Below are 17,643 nucleotides of genomic sequence, written 5' to 3'. Positions count from 1 at the left end.
CAAAAATCAAGAAAAGGTTTCGTGGTCTAGTTGGTTATGGCATCTGCTTAACACGCAGAACGTCCCCAGTTCGATCCTGGGCGAAATCATTTCTTTTTTTTTTCAGCATTACCACGATGTTAAAGATAGAAAAGACTACTACTACAAGAAAGACGATAACGAGGCAAAATCACACGGAGAACTTCTCTACCACCGATTATATTAACATAAATGCATATAAATCTAAGTTCTATCAAACATGATAATAATTGTACAATGATGACAATACTTTGCGTATAAGATAATGACACACATGTCATATTGAGTGATAGTCTTTCAAGAATAACAAAGCCTTAAACACTATTTTAAACTGGAAGAGTGTTCACCCCAGCCAATCTGTCAATGGTTGGCGCAATAATTGGATGACTTAAAACATCGCCTATGTACGGAATTGACCTTAAGAACTGTACAATCGTTCCAAAGAAGTCTCCAAACAACCCTAGTATGCCAAAACTCTCTAAAACAAAGCCAATGAAGGATCTTTTCATCAAAATCAATATTATTCCAAGCCCGAAGCAAATAGTTCCTCTTATTTTTGTCGGTCTAGAAAAGAACGTTACAGTTCTCTGGGGCCCAATTATCAATATGAGACCTATAATAAACAATATGTTTCCCAATGCAAGCAATCCAGAATCAAAAAATGTAATGATTCCAAAGATAAAAAAGAAGAATCCACCTGCGGTGAAACCAACACCAAATTCTGATTTATATTAGTATTCGAGACGGTCTGTTGGAGAGAGTCTAAGTACTCAATCATCATTCAAATACTTACTTTGTCTTTCCGATAACCAAATCATTGAATTATAACAACTTGGATTATATTAGACCATTCGACAATTTTATATACTCAGTTGTATTGAATTATTGTTGAATTTGAGTATTTTTTGAATCACGCGCAATGGAAGGATAAATAGTGATCTGTGAAGTATCTCAATTAGATGATCATCGAAATATAATAATTGATTATCCATTTATATTCCCATGTCTCATAGGATAGATAATGATAGTCCGTCTGAGCCACCTCCATCATACGATGAAGTCATAAGTGAATCTAAGAACAATTCTTATCATGGACTTTCCACACCAGATTCGGACGCTTCATACTCGCGACCCTCACTATCAGTTCCACCTCCTCGACCTACAAGACCTCCAGCTCGCCCACCAAGACCCTCGAGTGTACTGCAAGTAGATTCTCAACGTCCAGAGGCACTGCAAGCGTCATCGTCGTCATCGTTGTACGGTAACAGCGCTAACTTACCGTTTCATTATACTAGAGGCTATTTTTGCCAAAAATGCAAGAATACTGGCTACAAGATAAAGAATGGGAAAATATGCAGAGATTGTTGGCAGAAATTTTATTTGAATGATAATAGTTATAATCCAAACCCAGAATTACCCTTTAAATATCCTCGGAGATACTTATGTGAAAAATGTCAGAATACGGGCTATAAACTAAGAAATGGAAAAACTTGCAAAGACTGTTGGGAAATGTTCAGTCCAAGAAACCCTTATAATGCAGTCTCATCATCTGGTCTTTTAGATAGCTTCTTTGGATCTACGACAGAATATATTCGTCCAACAAATTTTGTGGGACAGAGCAATTTACCCCCAGTGAGAGTGCCACCAGGGGATCCTAGATTAGGTGGTATTTTATGTGGAAGATGCAGAGGTTCAGGCTTAGTTCATTTCTTTCTTGATGAGGACCTTTGCCCAGTATGCCATGGGTTGGGAAGAATAATAGGACCTAGTGGCCCCCCGAGGTCTCAGGTGCCGCTAGGTCCACCTCAAGGTTATTTCAACCAAGGAAATGGGGGCTACGTACCGCCACGTAAGAACTAAGTGGTTGCATACGTTCTCGACTGAATGCTTTCAATTATATATTTCTTATTTACGAATTTCAAACTAACAAATCTTATGACGAGTATAAATTTTTAATTAATCTTTTTTACTTGTAGTTTGATGGATATTTGAAATCGTTCAACTCATAAAAGTTCTCTTTAACACTTCTTATAGAAGTGAATCTTGTTAAAATGTTCCCGCTTCCTGCTTTATCGTTAGTTCCAGAAGCCCTGGCACCTCCGAACCATTGCTGACCTACAACTGCTCCAGTGCATTTATCATTGATATAAAAGTTACCAGCAGCAAACCTAAGTCCTTCTTCTGCCAATCTTATTGCATTACGATCCCTAGCAAAAATGGAACCTGTCAATCCATATTTAGTGGATGTATTAATGGTCTCTATTATTGAGTCGTATTGATTGTCTGGATAAACATAGACAGTCAAGAGTGGACCAAAGAATTCTTGGGACATAAACTTGTGTTTAGGATTGGTGGTTTGCACCAATGTTGGCTGAATATAGAATCCCTTAGATTTATCACTTCTGCCACCTTGTAATATCGTGAGTTCAGAGTCATTTTCAGCTTCTTCTATGGCAGCTGAAATTTTGTCGAACGATTGTTCATGAATAACAGGACCCATAAATGCGTTTAAGCCGGCTGGATCTGAAGTGTTTCCGATTTCAATTGTCTGAATAGCACTAACCAATTTTTCTTTGAATTGTGGCCAGATAGATTCTGGAACATACAACCTCGATGTGGCAGAGCACTTTTGACCTTGATACTCGTAAGCCCCTCTGAGGGTGGAAAGAACAGAATGATCAACAGATGCTGAAGAGTGAATCAAGTGGAAATTTTTACCACCAGTCTCTCCCACAATTCTGGGAAAATCACGATACTTATCAGCGGCAACATTATCAGAAATTTTTGAGTATAATTTCTTAAAAACATCAGTAGACCCTGTAAAGTGCAAGGCAGCAAAATCTTTGTCTTTCAATACCACATCCGTCACTTCATTTGGTTCACCTGGTACGAAGTTAATGACACCTTTGGGTAAGCCTGCCTCTTCCAATATATTAAGCAAAATGTAGTTAGATAAAGCTGCGGTTGCTGAAGGCTTCCAAACGACAGTATTACCCATCAAAACAGGTGCACCAACAAGATTACCTGCAATGGCCGTGAAATTAAATGGAGTGACAGCATAAACAAATCCTTCTAACGGGCGATACTCAGCACGATTCCATACTCCAGGAGATGTCTCAATGGGTTGTTGGTCATATAATTGCTCAGCATACTTCACGTTAAATTTCAAGAAATCAATAAGCTCAGCAACACAGTCAATCTCGGCTTGATAAACATTCTTACCCTGACCCAACATAGTAGCAGCCAAGCAGTCATACCTATATTTTGTTGAAATCAAATCTGCCGCTTTCAAAAAAATTGAAGCTCTGTCAACCCATGGCATAGCTGCCCATTTATCTTTAGCTTCCTTTGCAGCATTAATGGCAGCAGCGACATCTTCCTTAGAAGCCTGTGACACGTTAGCTAATTGCTGCTCACGCTTAGCTGGGTTGATTTGAGGAAGCGTTTCTGTCTTGTAGATTTTCTCTCCACCAATTACTAATGGAATGTCTAACACCCCGTTGTCAGTCAAGTTGGTAATAGAAGCACGCAACAAATCCCAATCCTTTTGCTCTGAGAAGGAGAAACTCTTAACATGCTCATTATCTAACTTCGGGAGTACACGGGGGCGTGCTAGTTGTGAAGCTGACCTGATTGCCTTCAGCGCAGCCACCAATTTACAGCCATAATAGATGGAACCAAGTCCGTATGATCTTGCACTTCTCAAGGCAGCTTGGTCCATAGCTGCAGATATGAACCTCAACATATTGGGTACTGATTCAAAGCTGATTACTGAGTTTTAATCAAGTGTGTTTAAGAAAATTACTTTTAGAAACAAATAGGAATCAATCCATTCATATATGCTCCATACTTTCAGTTACTTTAATAGATACCATTAATCTCAAGTGCGCAATGGGGAATTTTAAATGGGAAGTCTATAGCGAGCGCCGTCACCTACCGATGGATTCTATATGCTCAGTATGCCAGATAAAAAAAAAGCTTCCGTGAGCTATACCATGAGCTATACCATGAGCTATACTACGAACACTTTTATGATTGTGTTTCTTCTGATTAACTGATTAATAACTTACGAAGCTACTTGTATAGAAAATGAGATAGATTATTAAATTCCCATCTTTGAGTAAATACATTATGACAATTATAGCTTGAATGTGTACGCTATGGGTGCAAATTCGGCAGTAGTAGAGCTTTGAGTAAAGTAAATCAATGCAAGGTCAGAGAAGTATCTCTTTCTTTTATAGCAATTCGTTGTTCAAGGTCTGCGACCCATTTCTCAATAACGCTCTCATTCATATCAAAATTTTTTTCATACAGATCTAAATGAGTATTGAGTTTGTTCAAAGAGTTGTCCCATTCTCTCATTTCTCCTTTCATGTCAGTGAGAATCTGTTCCAACCCGTTAGAGGTTTGTATACAATTACTCAAGTCTGAGTGTACAACATGAAGCGATTTTAAGCGCTTTATTAGTAAAGGAACCATTTTGCTCATTTTGTCAAATTCATTCAAACGTTCGAACAAGGCATTGACCTTAGCTTCATGCGGATTCGATCTTTTGTCATTCCCGATGTAGGCCATGGTAGTTGTAAGCTCCGCTAGCTGTTTTTTTGACGTGATATCCTCTAGTTGTCCTTTCAAAGATTCTATCTCAACTTTAACACTATCAAGCTGAAACCGGGGATTTGTTATAATTGAAACCTTCCGTCTTAAGTCACGTAGATCATTTTCAATAGTTCTTCGTGGAATATTGGGACCCGTACTTGTTGTAAACTTCTGAAGAGCGTCTGCTCCTAGTGTTTTCTCTAATGAATTTATTCTCCTATCCAACTCCAATATGTTAGGATTAATTGACAGCGTGATTGATTCTTTTTCTACCTTAATAGGGTCTCTATCGTGCATATATTTGGAGGAACTCTTGAAAAGTTCATTTATTCGATCTTTGTATTCATTCAGGTGGCTCTTATCTGGACCGGAAGATAAATCTTCCAACATACTCATAAGTTTATTCGTTTCATTTTCCTCGTTAGGTTGCAATTCACCTTTTCTTTGACTAATTCGTAGTTCTTCTAACTCTCTCTTTATCCTTGACAATTTTTGATCACTTGTTTCAACTATATGGTTTAGGCGATAACCTCTTCCACCAAGGCTTGTGCTTCCCAAATCACCCAGAAAGTCAACCAGATTTATCTCGCTTACAAGAATATTATCAGTAAACACGTCCCTAACTTTCTCATTGCTTAAGCCTTCTTCAATTATATCTGATGATTGATTCGGACTAGGTGTTTCGACTTCTTTAAAATTGGATTCGATTGATTGAACATCTGAAGTCTCAAATACTTCTTGGGACAGATAATCTATGTCAGGGAGCTCACTATACTTTTCTGACATCTACCGTGTATCTCCAAATGAATATCTATATCTTAATATGTTCTGTCTATAGTAATATCGCGTAAATCTTTTACATGCAAAATATTGATTCAAGGACTATTTAGTAACTATTTGTATCACATCCTCATCATGAACCGGATGGTTGAGACCACACTTTTGGGGCGAATGCTTCGCACTTGAACCCCATACCAAAGCATATTTGAAATTGTTTTTCATGTCTCTATGTATGGCATCGCAAACTTGTTGTATAGAAGAGTTTTCTCTGACAACCATTGGATCATTAAAATTTGGTTGAATTCCCCTTCTCTTTGTGTATATCCTCATAAGATTAAGCTTTCTCCATATCTCCTCCTTAAGGTCAGCAATTCCCAAGTCTAATTCACAAGACATCACAACAGTATTAGGCTCTCTTGCTAATCTGTCACATTCCTCTAAAGAAACCGCATCAATCTTGTTATAAACATATAAACATTTGATATAAGAAATGTGTTGATCATTTATTATATCAATGAAATCGTCCACTGTGACATTTTCATCTTTTATAAGCACATCAGCGTTATGAATTTTGTAATCTTTCAACAATCCAGCCACAATTTCTTCATTCAAGTATTTTGGAGGAGATATCGAGTTCAACTTAATACCTCCATTTTTTTTCATTTTGAGGGAGATATTGGGACGCTCCTTATTCAAACGAATACCCATTATTTCTAATTCGTTTTCTAGGATCTCTCTCTGATCATCCCCTTTGGTTGCATCTAAAACCATCATTATCAAATCCGATGTCCTCGAAACAGCTATAACTTGTCTCCCTCTACCCTTACCTTGAGATGCTGATTTAATAATACCAGGTAAATCTACAATTTGCACTTCTGCACCATTATATTCTAATATTCCACCCACAGATGTTAACGTGGTAAATTCATAATTGGCTGCTTCTGACTTTGTATTCGTCACCTTCGACAAGAAAGAAGATTTACCGACACTAGGAAACCCAATTAAAGAAACGCGGGCATCACCAGCCTTGGCCACTTCGAATCCCTGTCCACCTCCGGAAGAAGCACCTGGAGCAGGTTCCAAGAGCTCTCTGCGTAGCTTTGCTAATTTTCCTTTCAAAAGACCAAGGTGATATTCCGTGGCCTTATTCTTCTGCGTCCTTGCCATCTCATCTTGGATCTGCTGTATCTTTTCGATCGCACCCATCTTGAATGTTGGAGTGTTGTAATAGTATTACGATCAACTTATGTTTGAAAAATCTTGACCGGTACGTTCTGAATATTTCTGTGTGCGGCTTGCCCAAGATTGAAACCAGTAGATTTTTTGCGATGAGATGATCTTATTCTTAAGACATTGATTATAGATTTAAAGCACTGAATTAAAGCATGGGTAAGGCCCAGAAGAGTAATAGGAGACCAAATGGTACTTCCATTGAAATATCAGGTGCCCTTGGATCTGGGACATCTAGATTGAAAAAAAAAATTAGAGATATTGAACGATTGTTGAAAAAAAATAACTTGCCAGCTGACGTTAGAAATGAGAATGAAAGAGGGTTAAAGGCGTTAAGAGTAGAATTGGAGCATAGTCAAGTTAGCTCTAAGGCCAAGAAAACGGCCAAAAAGTATCACATGGTACGATTCTTTGAAAAGAAAAAGGTAGTTCGCAGGTTGAAACAAGCTAAGAAGAATTTGGATGAAGTGTCGAAGACAGAAGTCCGGAAAGACATAAAAAAGGCACGAAAAGCTGTGAAGCAATATGAAATCGACTTGGCATATGTATTATTGTATCCCAAAACTGAAAAGTATATATCACTTTATCCAAATGCTAAAGATGAAGATGAAATAGATTTGTCGAATGAAAAAGTCAAGAAAGGCATTCAAGAAACCGAGCAACGGAAAAGAGCTTTTAGGAAAGAAATGGAGACATTAATAGACAACGGAGAGCTTCCTGTGTCCATTGATGATATTCTCGAAGGCAAGGCAGTCAAATTCGATAATAAGGTTAAGTATCACCCAACTCAAGAGATAGACGCTCCTCAGCAGGATTCCAGTAATATTGAAGATGACTTTTTTGAGTAAGCAAGAATGTGCGTTCTATATTTAAAATCTCCGTCAATAGAAAAATTATGCATTAATGACCCTATTTGATATGATATCCTTCTCATTGTAATTGATAAGATGTAGAGTATTTCAAGTCCATGGCATCATTTATACACTGGATGAAAACCCCTTGTCCTTTCAAATTTTCGGGAATTTCTAGGGTGCATTGAACCTTCCCCTTCTTTCCGATTAATCTTGGAGAAGCTCTCTTCAACAAGAGTAATTCCAGCTTCTGTTCGTCACTGACAATGATAAACCAAGATTCTCTTTGACTTTTAGGGAAGTGAGGACAATACATTTTGAAGTCTTTATTCAACGGATAATTAAGATGAGTAAGCTCAATGAAAAGACTATCGCTCAGTTTTTGACTAATATTCAAGTTGCTGACAGGCAACCTAGATGAAATTTTCACAAAGAGATCGATTGCACTTTGACCATTTGCTTGTCTTTCATGAACTGAATTGTCTATCACATTATCAGAAGATACACCCAACTTCTTACTCAACAGAATAAGATCTGCTACGCTCATTTTTCCAATAGTTTCTAATGAAAGATTAGTTTTCGAATTCAGTAATTTCAAGCTAGGTAAAGCAAACACGGGATTGTCATCGTACCAATACCGCTGCTTGAGACAATGCATGAGTGAAATAAATGTAAGTACGGTATTGAGGTAGCCCAACTCTGCACCAGCATCAATATAAGCCTGTAGAATACGTAAGGCTTGATCAAGGACAGACACAGTATCCTGAGCATAATCTGCAATTGGTAGTTCGATTCGGCTGAAGAATGCCTGGATCAACAAGTATGCTTTTACATGAGGATCCCATATAAACTCACACTCCAAATCACTTGCTTGATACCTCATTGCTTCAGATAATTCCATGTTGATAAGTTCTTCACCATGGCGTGTGGCTAATTCATCATATTCTTTTGCCTCACATAATAATTTTAAACAATCACGGAAAGATAAACTAGACCCAAGCTTTTGTTCTAAGTTTCTCATAGTCTTGTGTGAAAGGTAATAATAGGACGCTATATTAAGAAAAGGCGTTGCTATTAACTTTCCTTTCCCTCCAAGCAAAACACACTTTGAATCGATTAATTCTTGGATCGTTGTGTCAATCAAACCACTTAAGAATCTTGAGATTCCTAAAGGACTTGTATCTTCAACATTGTAATAAGTAGGATTATTGTGAACTCTTCTATATAAAAAGGTCCACGTTAAGAAATCTACTGCCTCTTGACGAGTGGTAATAGTCCCAGAGGATATCTCTGCTCCAATGTGGTCATCTAAAACTTTATGCAAAGATGATTCAACAGGAAAGCCGACATTTAAGAAATGCTTGTAAAATGTTTTTTTCGAATCCTTGGTCAATACGATGGCAATTCCATTGTTGTCAAATGCTGGACGCCCTGCTCTACCCATCATTTGCAAGATATCTGTCAAATCCATATCCCTGTAAGCTTCTATTTTTGCATCAAAAAACTGGGTACCTTTAATGATAACTAAATGTGCCGGTAAGTTCACACCCCAGGCTAAAGTTGAAGTTGCAATTAAAATTTGAATCTTTCCTGATTCAAATAATTTATGAGATATCTGTCGATCAGACTCTACAAGACCGGCATGATGGAGACCCATACCAAATTGTAAAGAGAGTCGTAAAGTTTCATCTTTGACTTTATTCAACACATCCAGTAGTTCTAAATCATCCATATGAAGATATCTTCTAGGATCTGCTTCCAACCCGCATAAGTGGATCAAATCCAAAGCTGTCAAACGAGTTTGACGTCGAGAAGCAACAAATATCAAAACTGGTTTCTCAGGCGAGTGTTGCTTAATAGCCATGAAACAAGGTTTATTCATAGTTTTCATCAAGGGGCAAAATGCTAAATTATCAGGAAAGCCATCGATATACATCTGTAGCGGTACAGGCCGAACTGACTGAGGAAAGTTAAAGAGTCCTTCTTTTACGTTAAGCCATCCTGCCATATCAATTGCGTTTGAAACAGCTGTCGACATTCCCAATAACCTAATTTCTTTTTTAGTTTGTGAAGAGATGTAATTCATACGACTAACGATCATCTCCAAAATTGGTCCTCTATCACTAGCTAATAAATGTATCTCGTCCATAATAACCAAAGAAACTTCCTGAACAAACTTCCTGGTCTGCCAATTACGAGATATACCATCAAACTTTTCCGGTGTTGTAATGACTATGTCTGCTTGCTTAACATCTTTTGCATCCGGAGTTGAATCACCAGTAAGTTCAACCAACTTAAATTTAGTATTATTGCATATACGCTTCTTCCAATCTTCAACTCTTTCTCGTACCAAGGCTTTCATAGGAGCAATGTAAACGACTTTTGAACCGGGGAACTCCTTAAAGGCATGCCACATTGCAAGCTCCGCGACCACTGTTTTCCCTGAGCCAGTTGGTGATCCTACAAATACACCAGAATTCGTATTGTACAAAGAGAAGAAAGTCATAGTCTGCATAGGATTAAAATAACGAAACCTAGCAGAATAAATAGACTCAATTTCTGGGTTGTGCAATGCTGTGACTGGTAGAGGCTGGAGACGCAATAAGTTGGTACGAACTGTTTCATTGGATGGTCTTATCAAATGTTGGAAAGAAATCGAATGAACTGTCTCAGATCCTATCCAGCCATCAGATAACGCACTCACAATTATCTGAGGAGGAAGAGGGTCCGATAAGGGAATCATGAAATCCATTTCGTGCGGCACTTTCATTTTTTTCCTATTCAAAATGAACTTCTCCGAATGCAAAATATTGGAATGGTCTGACTCTTCCACCAATATCCAGAAAAACTGAGCATTTCCGTGATACTTTTCGTCCCATTTAAAGTCTGCAATAAGGGAAAGGTGAATTCGTAAAATCCTAGTGGTTATAGGGAAGACCTCAGAGTCAATTTCTAATAATGGAAACTTTGACACTAGGTTTTGTAAGGTTCTACCCATTCTTTGATTATGTACAAAGTCACCAAGTTCAGGGGAAGTCATATCCTTTAAAGATTCAATTGTTGGATTTTTCTCCTTGAAGACCTTTAAGATGTGCTCCGGTAATTCAAATTGTGACATGGGATGATCAAAAACCCAGAGCCTCTTATCTATCGATTTACAGACACCGAGCAATATTCTCAGAAAAATTCCCCATTTCCTGTTGATACCAATTAAAAATAAAGCTCGACATATTCTTGCTGCATTCTGAGCAACATAATTAGAATCGGCGCCCAATGCGGAGTCCTTTATCAGAGCTTGGGAAATGAATGCTTGTAATAAAATGTTAGTTTTTCCTTGTGTTGAGTCGACATCACCAGCCACTTGACAACGAGTTGATGTTTCTAAAAGCTTCTTCAATTCTTCAGCCTCCTCTTGCCTAAACTTAATTCCATCAAACTCGCTGCTCATACTTATCATTGAAAGGACATCAGCTTCGGTGGCTCTAGGGTTAAGCATTTGATTGAATATCTCCACAGAATTATTTAATAAATAGAATTCAGACGCAATCCTACCTAGGTCCTTTGAGGTAAAGGCTCCAGAGTTTTCGTCGAAAATGATCATCTGAGTCTGATGAAGTTTTCTAGCCGCAGCTATTATCATCGACCGACGTTTTCCATACAAAATGGGATCATCTTGAAATCTTTTCCATTCAATGCCATAACCTAGCGGGTTTTGGCGCATTCTAACAATCATATAAGTATACCCGAGCCACTGAATACCTTCTTCAAGGTTTGTTACGCTACCTAAAGCTATTTCAGCGTTCAAATTATCAATTAATTTCTCACCCAACTTTGATTCAATAGGATGCTGTTGCGTAATCAATGAAACGTAATTATCAAGGCGATCACTTGTAGTGCAAAGGATACCTGTTCCTGACTGTTCAAATTGCGGTCTTCCAGCTCTACCAAAAATTTGGATGACATCTGATATTCCCAAGTCAACAAACCCACCTTGCTTAGCGTCATAAACTTGAGTTCCTTTGACAATAACAACTGCTGCAGGTAGATTAACTCCCCAAGCTAAAGTTGCAGTGCAGCATAAGACTTTTATAGCACCATCTAAGAACATTTTTTCAGTTAAATTACGATCCGATCTAGACATACCAGCATGATGAGTTCCAAAACCAAATTGAAATAATTCTTTCATATCCTTGTTTCTGTTCTTACTAGCCATTTCTCTGGAATATTTCGAATAAACGTCACAGGTCTCAGACGTGTCGAATAATTTAGAATCATTATTCTCTCTTGCCATAGAGATAAAAGTACGCAGAGATTTCACAGTGTCCTTTCGAGAATTCACAAATACCATGACTTGAAGTCCCGTTTCGACATATTCAATCAATTTTTGATAAGTTACTTCATCGATATTCTTTTGTGCTAGCTTCGACCCGGCTTTTCCTCTCACTCCAACTAGTTGCTGCTCCAAAGGCACAGGTCTAAAGGACTGGTCGAAATAAAACATACCAGATGATCTGTTTACTCCTAAGAAATCAGAAACATCCATAAAATTTGGTAATGTAGCTGAAAGGCCAACTACTCGGATCATCAGCTGGGTACTTTCAACTTGCCGTAAAGTACGAGCCACTAAGGTCTCGATAACTGAACCACGTTCTTCGTGTAATAAATGAACTTCATCGATGATCAATAGTTTCACCTTCGTCACCAAATCGCTGTCTCCACTCAGTTTTCTTGTTACAACATCCCATTTTTCTGGTGTTGTAACGATTACTTGAGTCGACATAATCTCCAGTCTCGTCAATTGCATATCACCTGTTAGCTCTCTGACAGATATCCCCATCCACAGAAGCTTGCGGTTATATTTTTCGACTATTTCTGCTGCTAATGCCTTCAAGGGTGCAACATACACAATTTTAAACTCATCATAATCTATATCTAGGGACACGTCACCGGTTTCAATTTCACTTTGCGTTGAAAATTGGTTGATGGTATGCAATATCGTTAATAGAGCAATGTCAGTCTTTCCTGCCCCAGTTGGAGCACATATAAGCATATTTTCATTAGTTTTATACGCAACTGGATATACTAGACTTTGCATTTTATTAAATGTCTTATAGTTATTGAAAGTTCGACGACATATTAAATCCAATTCCTTTATTAGAATGAGATCTTCCTCAGAAATCCATTTATTGGCTTTTATGGAAGGTTTCGGTATAATTATCTCCTCATAATTTGGTTCACTTCGTCTTTGAGTACCTTCTGGCAATGAAAATCGCTTTCCTGTAATAGATAGCATGCCTCCTACATCTGGGTTTTTAAAAACATGGGGATACTTACGATGAGAAAGTTTTGGGCCCAATGGCTGCCTCTTGGATCTTTCTTGATTATCTATTAATAGCTGAGCTCTTTCTTCGGCGTTCAACAATTTTAAGTCTTGCAGCTCATCTGATTTTAAAGCTTCTAATATAGCCACTTTATTCTGTAGAAGCTTTGATATTAAATCAAATTCTTCAAACCCTAATACGTTAAACAATTCCGATTGTAATTCTTCGTGGCTGTTTACAGAAGTCAAGATGCTCCTTATCAATTCCCAAATTTCAACTTCTTTATCATCTCTTGCAAGGCTAACACGCTTACAATCTTTCTTCACTTCTGCTAATATATCATGTTTTGAGGTTAACGTATCCAAAATTTCTGTAGATACTTCAAAATTCTCTAGCATCTTATCTAGTGCTATATTTGATGGAGTTTCAGTATCAACAGAAGGTACTTTCTCTCGTTTCGATACGGGTAAGGACTTTACTATCTCTATTAGGGGCCCCATCGCCTCCATATAGGACTTTGTTGAAGAAGCAGCATACATTTGTAGACCTCTGTCAATAGTAATAAGGAGAAACCAAACTAATGTTTAATCTAACGTTTAATCTATATATTACTCTAGATAGGTTATTTTGGCAGACATTTTCAGATTCAATACTATGTGCAGTCCTCTTTTTTTTTTATTCAAAAATTTGAATAGTGCGATGAGAGATGAGCTTCAACGACTCTTAAGATAGCTACTTTATTACATTGTATATTGGAAGTATGGGTAAGAGTAAGGATATCAAGAATAAGGCTCTGATTTATAAAGAGAAATCTTCAAAGAACTCTAAGAAAAGGAGTCATGATGAGCAGGATGCGGAAGATGCTGAACAGAATAATCAACTGGTGATTGAAAGCTTAGATGATGACTTTGACGAAGTTGCAAAGTTGCTTGGTGAAAATATCAAAGATCCAGAAGCTAAAAAAGAGAAATATAAAGATACTGAAGCCTTGCAAGAGTCAACTGAGCCCAAGTCGGAATCACCTGTAAATACTAAAAGTAAATCAGGTATTGTTTCAAATGCTCAAGCATCAGAAAAGTCACTTGAAACCTTTGAAGAAATAGGCCTTTCTGAGCCTGTTTTGAAGGCAATCAAGACTATGGGATTCACAACAATGACAGAAGTACAAGCAAGAACCATTCCGCCGTTACTTGCAGGAAGGGATGTTCTAGGTGCTGCGAAGACTGGGTCCGGTAAGACTTTAGCTTTTTTAATACCGGCCATCGAAATGTTGTATTCTTTAAAATTCAAGCCGAGAAATGGAACAGGAGTTATTGTTGTTTCACCCACTAGAGAATTAGCATTACAGATATTTGGTGTTGCACGAGAATTAATGACCCATCACACACAAACTTTTGGGATCGTTATTGGAGGCGCAAATAGAAGACAGGAAGCAGAAAAATTGAGCAAAGGAGTAAACTTGTTGATTGCAACACCAGGAAGATTGTTGGATCATTTACAAAATACTAAAGGGTTTGTTTTTAGAAATTTGAAGGCATTAGTCATTGACGAAGCCGATAGAATATTAGAAATTGGTTTCGAAGAGGAAATGAGGCAAATCATAAAAATCCTTCCCAAAGAGGAGAGACAGTCTATGTTATTTTCGGCTACACAAACCACCAAAGTCGAAGACTTGGCTAGAATTTCTTTGCGACCAGGTCCTTTATATATCAATGTTGTTCCTGATACAGAAGTTTCTACTGCTGACGGTTTGGAACAAGGATATGTGGTTTGTGATTCTGATAAGCGTTTCTTGTTATTATTTTCATTTTTGAAAAGAAATTTGAAAAAGAAAATTATTGTGTTCCTTTCGTCTTGTAACTGTGTCAAATATTTTGGAGAGCTATTAAACTACATCGACTTGCCTGTCTTAGACTTGCATGGCAAGCAAAAACAACAAAAGAGAACAAACACATTTTTTGAATTCTGTAATGCCAAACAAGGTATATTAATTTGTACCGATGTCGCTGCTAGAGGTCTTGATATTCCATCTGTTGATTGGATTATTCAATTTGATCCGCCAGATGATCCAAGGGACTATATCCATAGAGTAGGTAGAACAGCAAGAGGGACTCTGGGTAAGGGTAAGTCCTTGATGTTCTTAACTCCAAATGAGTTAGGCTTTTTAAGATATCTTAAAGCAGCCAACGTGCCACTCAATGAATATGAATTTCCCACTAACAAAATTGCCAATGTTCAATCACAACTAACCAAGTTAATAAAAAGTAACTACTGGTTGCATCAGTCGGCGAAGGATGGCTACAGGGCCTATTTGCAGGCATACGCATCTCATCATTTGAAGACCGTTTACCAAATCGATAAATTGGATCTTGTGAAAGTAGCTAAGTCATTTGGGTTTGATGTTCCACCAAAGGTAAATATAACAATAGGTACAAGTGTGAAGTCTCAAAAGAAGCAGAAGAGAAAGTGAGCTTCAATTTATATATCACACAATATCTATATATTTGCATAGTTTTTGTAATTTTATTTATACAGATTTTAGTAAATGTAAAACACCAATTGTTAGCGACGCGTATATAATTTTAATGAATCTCATTTCCAATAAAACTTTTAATTTAATCTATGATGAGGCAATGGATGACGTACAAGCATACTTAAATAAGAATATATCTACAGAGTACTCTGTGTCCAATAGAGAGGATGTTTCAAGCGATAAAAATTATCCAAGAAGGGATGACTTCAAACTTTCACGTAATCGAAAGTATGATCAACAATTCTTTTCGATGTATCAGTATAGATTATCCACACTAAAGGATGGAGTTGATAATAACGCTTTAGCGAAATGGGGTGACGGAACTAGAAAGGTGGATGGACAGGTGATAAAAAAAAAAGAGAAGATATTGGATATCAGAGGTGGAGAATTGTGTTGGGTTAGTGGAACAGTATTTTCAGATCTCAAGTACAAATTAAATATCTTAGAAGACGTTGACGCTGGGAAGGACGATGTTTTACCACCATTCCCAAAGAGCTATATACGCGATGATGAAACATGGACTGTTATGATAGAAGATGAATCAGGAAGGGCAATACTCAATAATGATGACTTTTTGAAAAAGAATATACTTGTAACTGGCTGCATTGTTGCTGTGTTAGGAATTGAAATTCAGGCTGGCATATTTGAGATTTTTGACATAGTTTACCCAGTTCCAGCGCCCCAAAGACCCTTGTCTGCTTCCAATAGGGTCAAAGGAAAAGTTGCCTTGATATCTGGTCTCAATATTGATAATAATATTACGAATGATTTGAAATTGGAGCTTTTGAAACAATATTTGGCGGGAGAACTAGGCCTGGATGAAGAAAAACAAAGCGCTTCTCAGATCGCAGACTTAATCATTGTTGGTAATTCAGTACAGCCAATTAAACAAGACGACAGTGACGAGACTTTCATATCCTCCAATAATTATGGGTCCAAAAACATATCGAAATTCAACCCAGAATCGCTAACTAAATTTCTGCACTTAATAGATGATATTTTAGCATCCATGCCCGTCACAATCATGCCTGGTGCAAGTGATCCAGCCGAGATCTGTTTGCCTCAGCAGCCATTACACCGGGCAATATTTTCGAAGAGCCTGGACTTTTATAAAAATAGTATCCTAAAGTTGGCAACAAACCCTAACTGGTTCGATTTTGAAGGTGTGAGTTTACTTGGGACATCAGGTCAGAATATAGAAGACATTTTCAAGTATTTACCTGAAGATGTGAGAGAAGACCGTAATCCAGCAGATGTAATGGAAGATACGATAAAATGGCAAAATATTGCACCAACTGCTCCTGACACGCTCTATTGTTATCCTTATGAAGGTACGGATCCCTTTGTCTTGAGCAAAGAGCTTCCCCATGTATATTTTGCTGGGAATCAGACTACATACAGCACAAAAGAATTTATCCACGAAGATACCAGAATACGATTGATATCAATTCCAGAGTTTAACGAAACTGGCCAGGTTGTGATCTTAGATCTAGAGTCTTTGACCCCAAGTCTTTTAACCATTGCAGTATAGCATTTCAAATAGCAAAAGACATATGTATGAGATCAAATATGAAAGAACTCCGCTTTTTCCGGAAAGTTTATGTGCTATTTCATTCTCTGTAATGTATAGATCTGTAAGGATATGTTAGGCCCCAACACTCCACAATTGAGCTTTCGAAAACAGTATGAGCTACTAATAATGTTCTACATTTCGTACTGATCATAGGAGCTATTAAGAAGTCTTTAACTGCATCGATTTTCCTTCAAATTTAAGCTTTCAACGGCCATATCTATTTTTATAATCGCTATTCTGGCCAGCTTACTTACTAAGTAATCGCACTTGTGTGACTAGAAAAATTTTCGGTGCACTCCCTTAGACAAAACAAATTTAGCACCAGAAAGTTTCACTGGAGCAAAACTACTCTCCAGAAACTAATTGAGTGTTCAAATTATTGATCATAGATCTGGGTAGCACTACAGGAACATATCACTTAGCTTATTTAGCTAAAACAGATTGATTGATTGGAATTTACGTAATACATATCGCTCATTTAATAAATCGCCACTACTTTTCCGGGGATACATTAACGTTGCTTTAAGAAATTACTACAGAAATTACGCTCCAATACTGAGCCAAGAAAGTATCCCAATTGCTAAACCAACCAGTCTGAGAAAAAGGAGACATTAAGAATTTTATATTATTTCGATTGGCATCAGGATTAATTGCATTTCATAAATACTGAATTGACTTTTTGCTATACCTCGAAATAACATTTTCAATCGCTAAGAAGAATAATTGAAATTTAGAGGA

General features: G+C 37.5%; 9 protein-coding genes across 9 annotated transcripts, besides 1 other annotated feature; 4 read left to right on the top strand and 5 right to left on the bottom strand.

Annotated features, from left to right (window-relative positions):
* Positions 1-6: 6 nt before the first annotated feature.
* Positions 7-90: a sequence feature (Short protein (PRCAT00000347001, CUM62789.1) was converted to a misc_feature.).
* Positions 91-344: 254 nt separating this feature from the next.
* PRCAT00000346001 (uncharacterized protein) lies at positions 345-836 on the bottom strand (the record flags this gene model as incomplete). The annotated part of the gene is made up of 2 exons (XM_062953410.1): positions 345-739; positions 812-836. 2 exons carry the CDS (start codon positions 834-836, stop codon positions 345-347), a joined length of 420 nt encoding a protein of 139 aa, XP_062807192.1.
* A 184-nt stretch (positions 837-1,020) lies between these two features.
* Positions 1,021-1,878, top strand: PRCAT00000345001 (uncharacterized protein; the record flags this gene model as incomplete). The annotated part of the gene is made up of 1 exon (XM_062953399.1): positions 1,021-1,878. One exon carries the CDS (start codon positions 1,021-1,023, stop codon positions 1,876-1,878), a length of 858 nt encoding a protein of 285 aa, XP_062807191.1.
* A 106-nt stretch (positions 1,879-1,984) lies between these two features.
* On the bottom strand, positions 1,985-3,763 carry PUT2 (1-pyrroline-5-carboxylate dehydrogenase; the record flags this gene model as incomplete). The annotated part of the gene is made up of 1 exon (XM_062953388.1): positions 1,985-3,763. One exon carries the CDS (start codon positions 3,761-3,763, stop codon positions 1,985-1,987), a length of 1,779 nt encoding a protein of 592 aa, XP_062807190.1.
* A 458-nt stretch (positions 3,764-4,221) lies between these two features.
* Positions 4,222-5,403, bottom strand: PRCAT00000343001 (uncharacterized protein; the record flags this gene model as incomplete). Its single annotated transcript, XM_062953377.1, has 1 exon — positions 4,222-5,403. One exon carries the CDS (start codon positions 5,401-5,403, stop codon positions 4,222-4,224), a length of 1,182 nt encoding a protein of 393 aa, XP_062807189.1.
* A 96-nt stretch (positions 5,404-5,499) lies between these two features.
* PRCAT00000342001 (uncharacterized protein) lies at positions 5,500-6,603 on the bottom strand (the record flags this gene model as incomplete). Its single annotated transcript, XM_062953366.1, has 1 exon — positions 5,500-6,603. One exon carries the CDS (start codon positions 6,601-6,603, stop codon positions 5,500-5,502), a length of 1,104 nt encoding a protein of 367 aa, XP_062807188.1.
* Positions 6,604-6,782: 179 nt separating this feature from the next.
* PRCAT00000341001 (uncharacterized protein) lies at positions 6,783-7,475 on the top strand (the record flags this gene model as incomplete). Its single annotated transcript, XM_062953355.1, has 1 exon — positions 6,783-7,475. The coding sequence occupies one exon, from the start codon at positions 6,783-6,785 to the stop codon at positions 7,473-7,475; it is 693 nt and encodes a 230-aa protein (XP_062807187.1).
* An 82-nt stretch (positions 7,476-7,557) lies between these two features.
* On the bottom strand, positions 7,558-13,338 carry PRCAT00000340001 (putative RNA helicase; the record flags this gene model as incomplete). Its single annotated transcript, XM_062953344.1, has 1 exon — positions 7,558-13,338. The coding sequence occupies one exon, from the start codon at positions 13,336-13,338 to the stop codon at positions 7,558-7,560; it is 5,781 nt and encodes a 1,926-aa protein (XP_062807186.1).
* Positions 13,339-13,559: 221 nt separating this feature from the next.
* Positions 13,560-15,269, top strand: HAS1 (ATP-dependent RNA helicase; the record flags this gene model as incomplete). Its single annotated transcript, XM_062953332.1, has 1 exon — positions 13,560-15,269. One exon carries the CDS (start codon positions 13,560-13,562, stop codon positions 15,267-15,269), a length of 1,710 nt encoding a protein of 569 aa, XP_062807185.1.
* Positions 15,270-15,384: 115 nt separating this feature from the next.
* Positions 15,385-16,863, top strand: HYS2 (DNA-directed DNA polymerase delta subunit; the record flags this gene model as incomplete). Its single annotated transcript, XM_062953321.1, has 1 exon — positions 15,385-16,863. The coding sequence occupies one exon, from the start codon at positions 15,385-15,387 to the stop codon at positions 16,861-16,863; it is 1,479 nt and encodes a 492-aa protein (XP_062807184.1).
* Positions 16,864-17,643: the final 780 nt, after the last annotated feature.

The sequence above is a fragment of the Priceomyces carsonii genome (genome assembly GCF_900007245.1).
Source record: "Priceomyces carsonii strain CBS4050 genome assembly, scaffold: Debaryomyces_carsonii_scaffold_1, whole genome shotgun sequence".
Taxonomy (NCBI): domain Eukaryota; kingdom Fungi; phylum Ascomycota; class Pichiomycetes; order Serinales; family Debaryomycetaceae; genus Priceomyces; species Priceomyces carsonii.
This window is presented reverse-complemented; position numbering and strand designations above follow the sequence as displayed.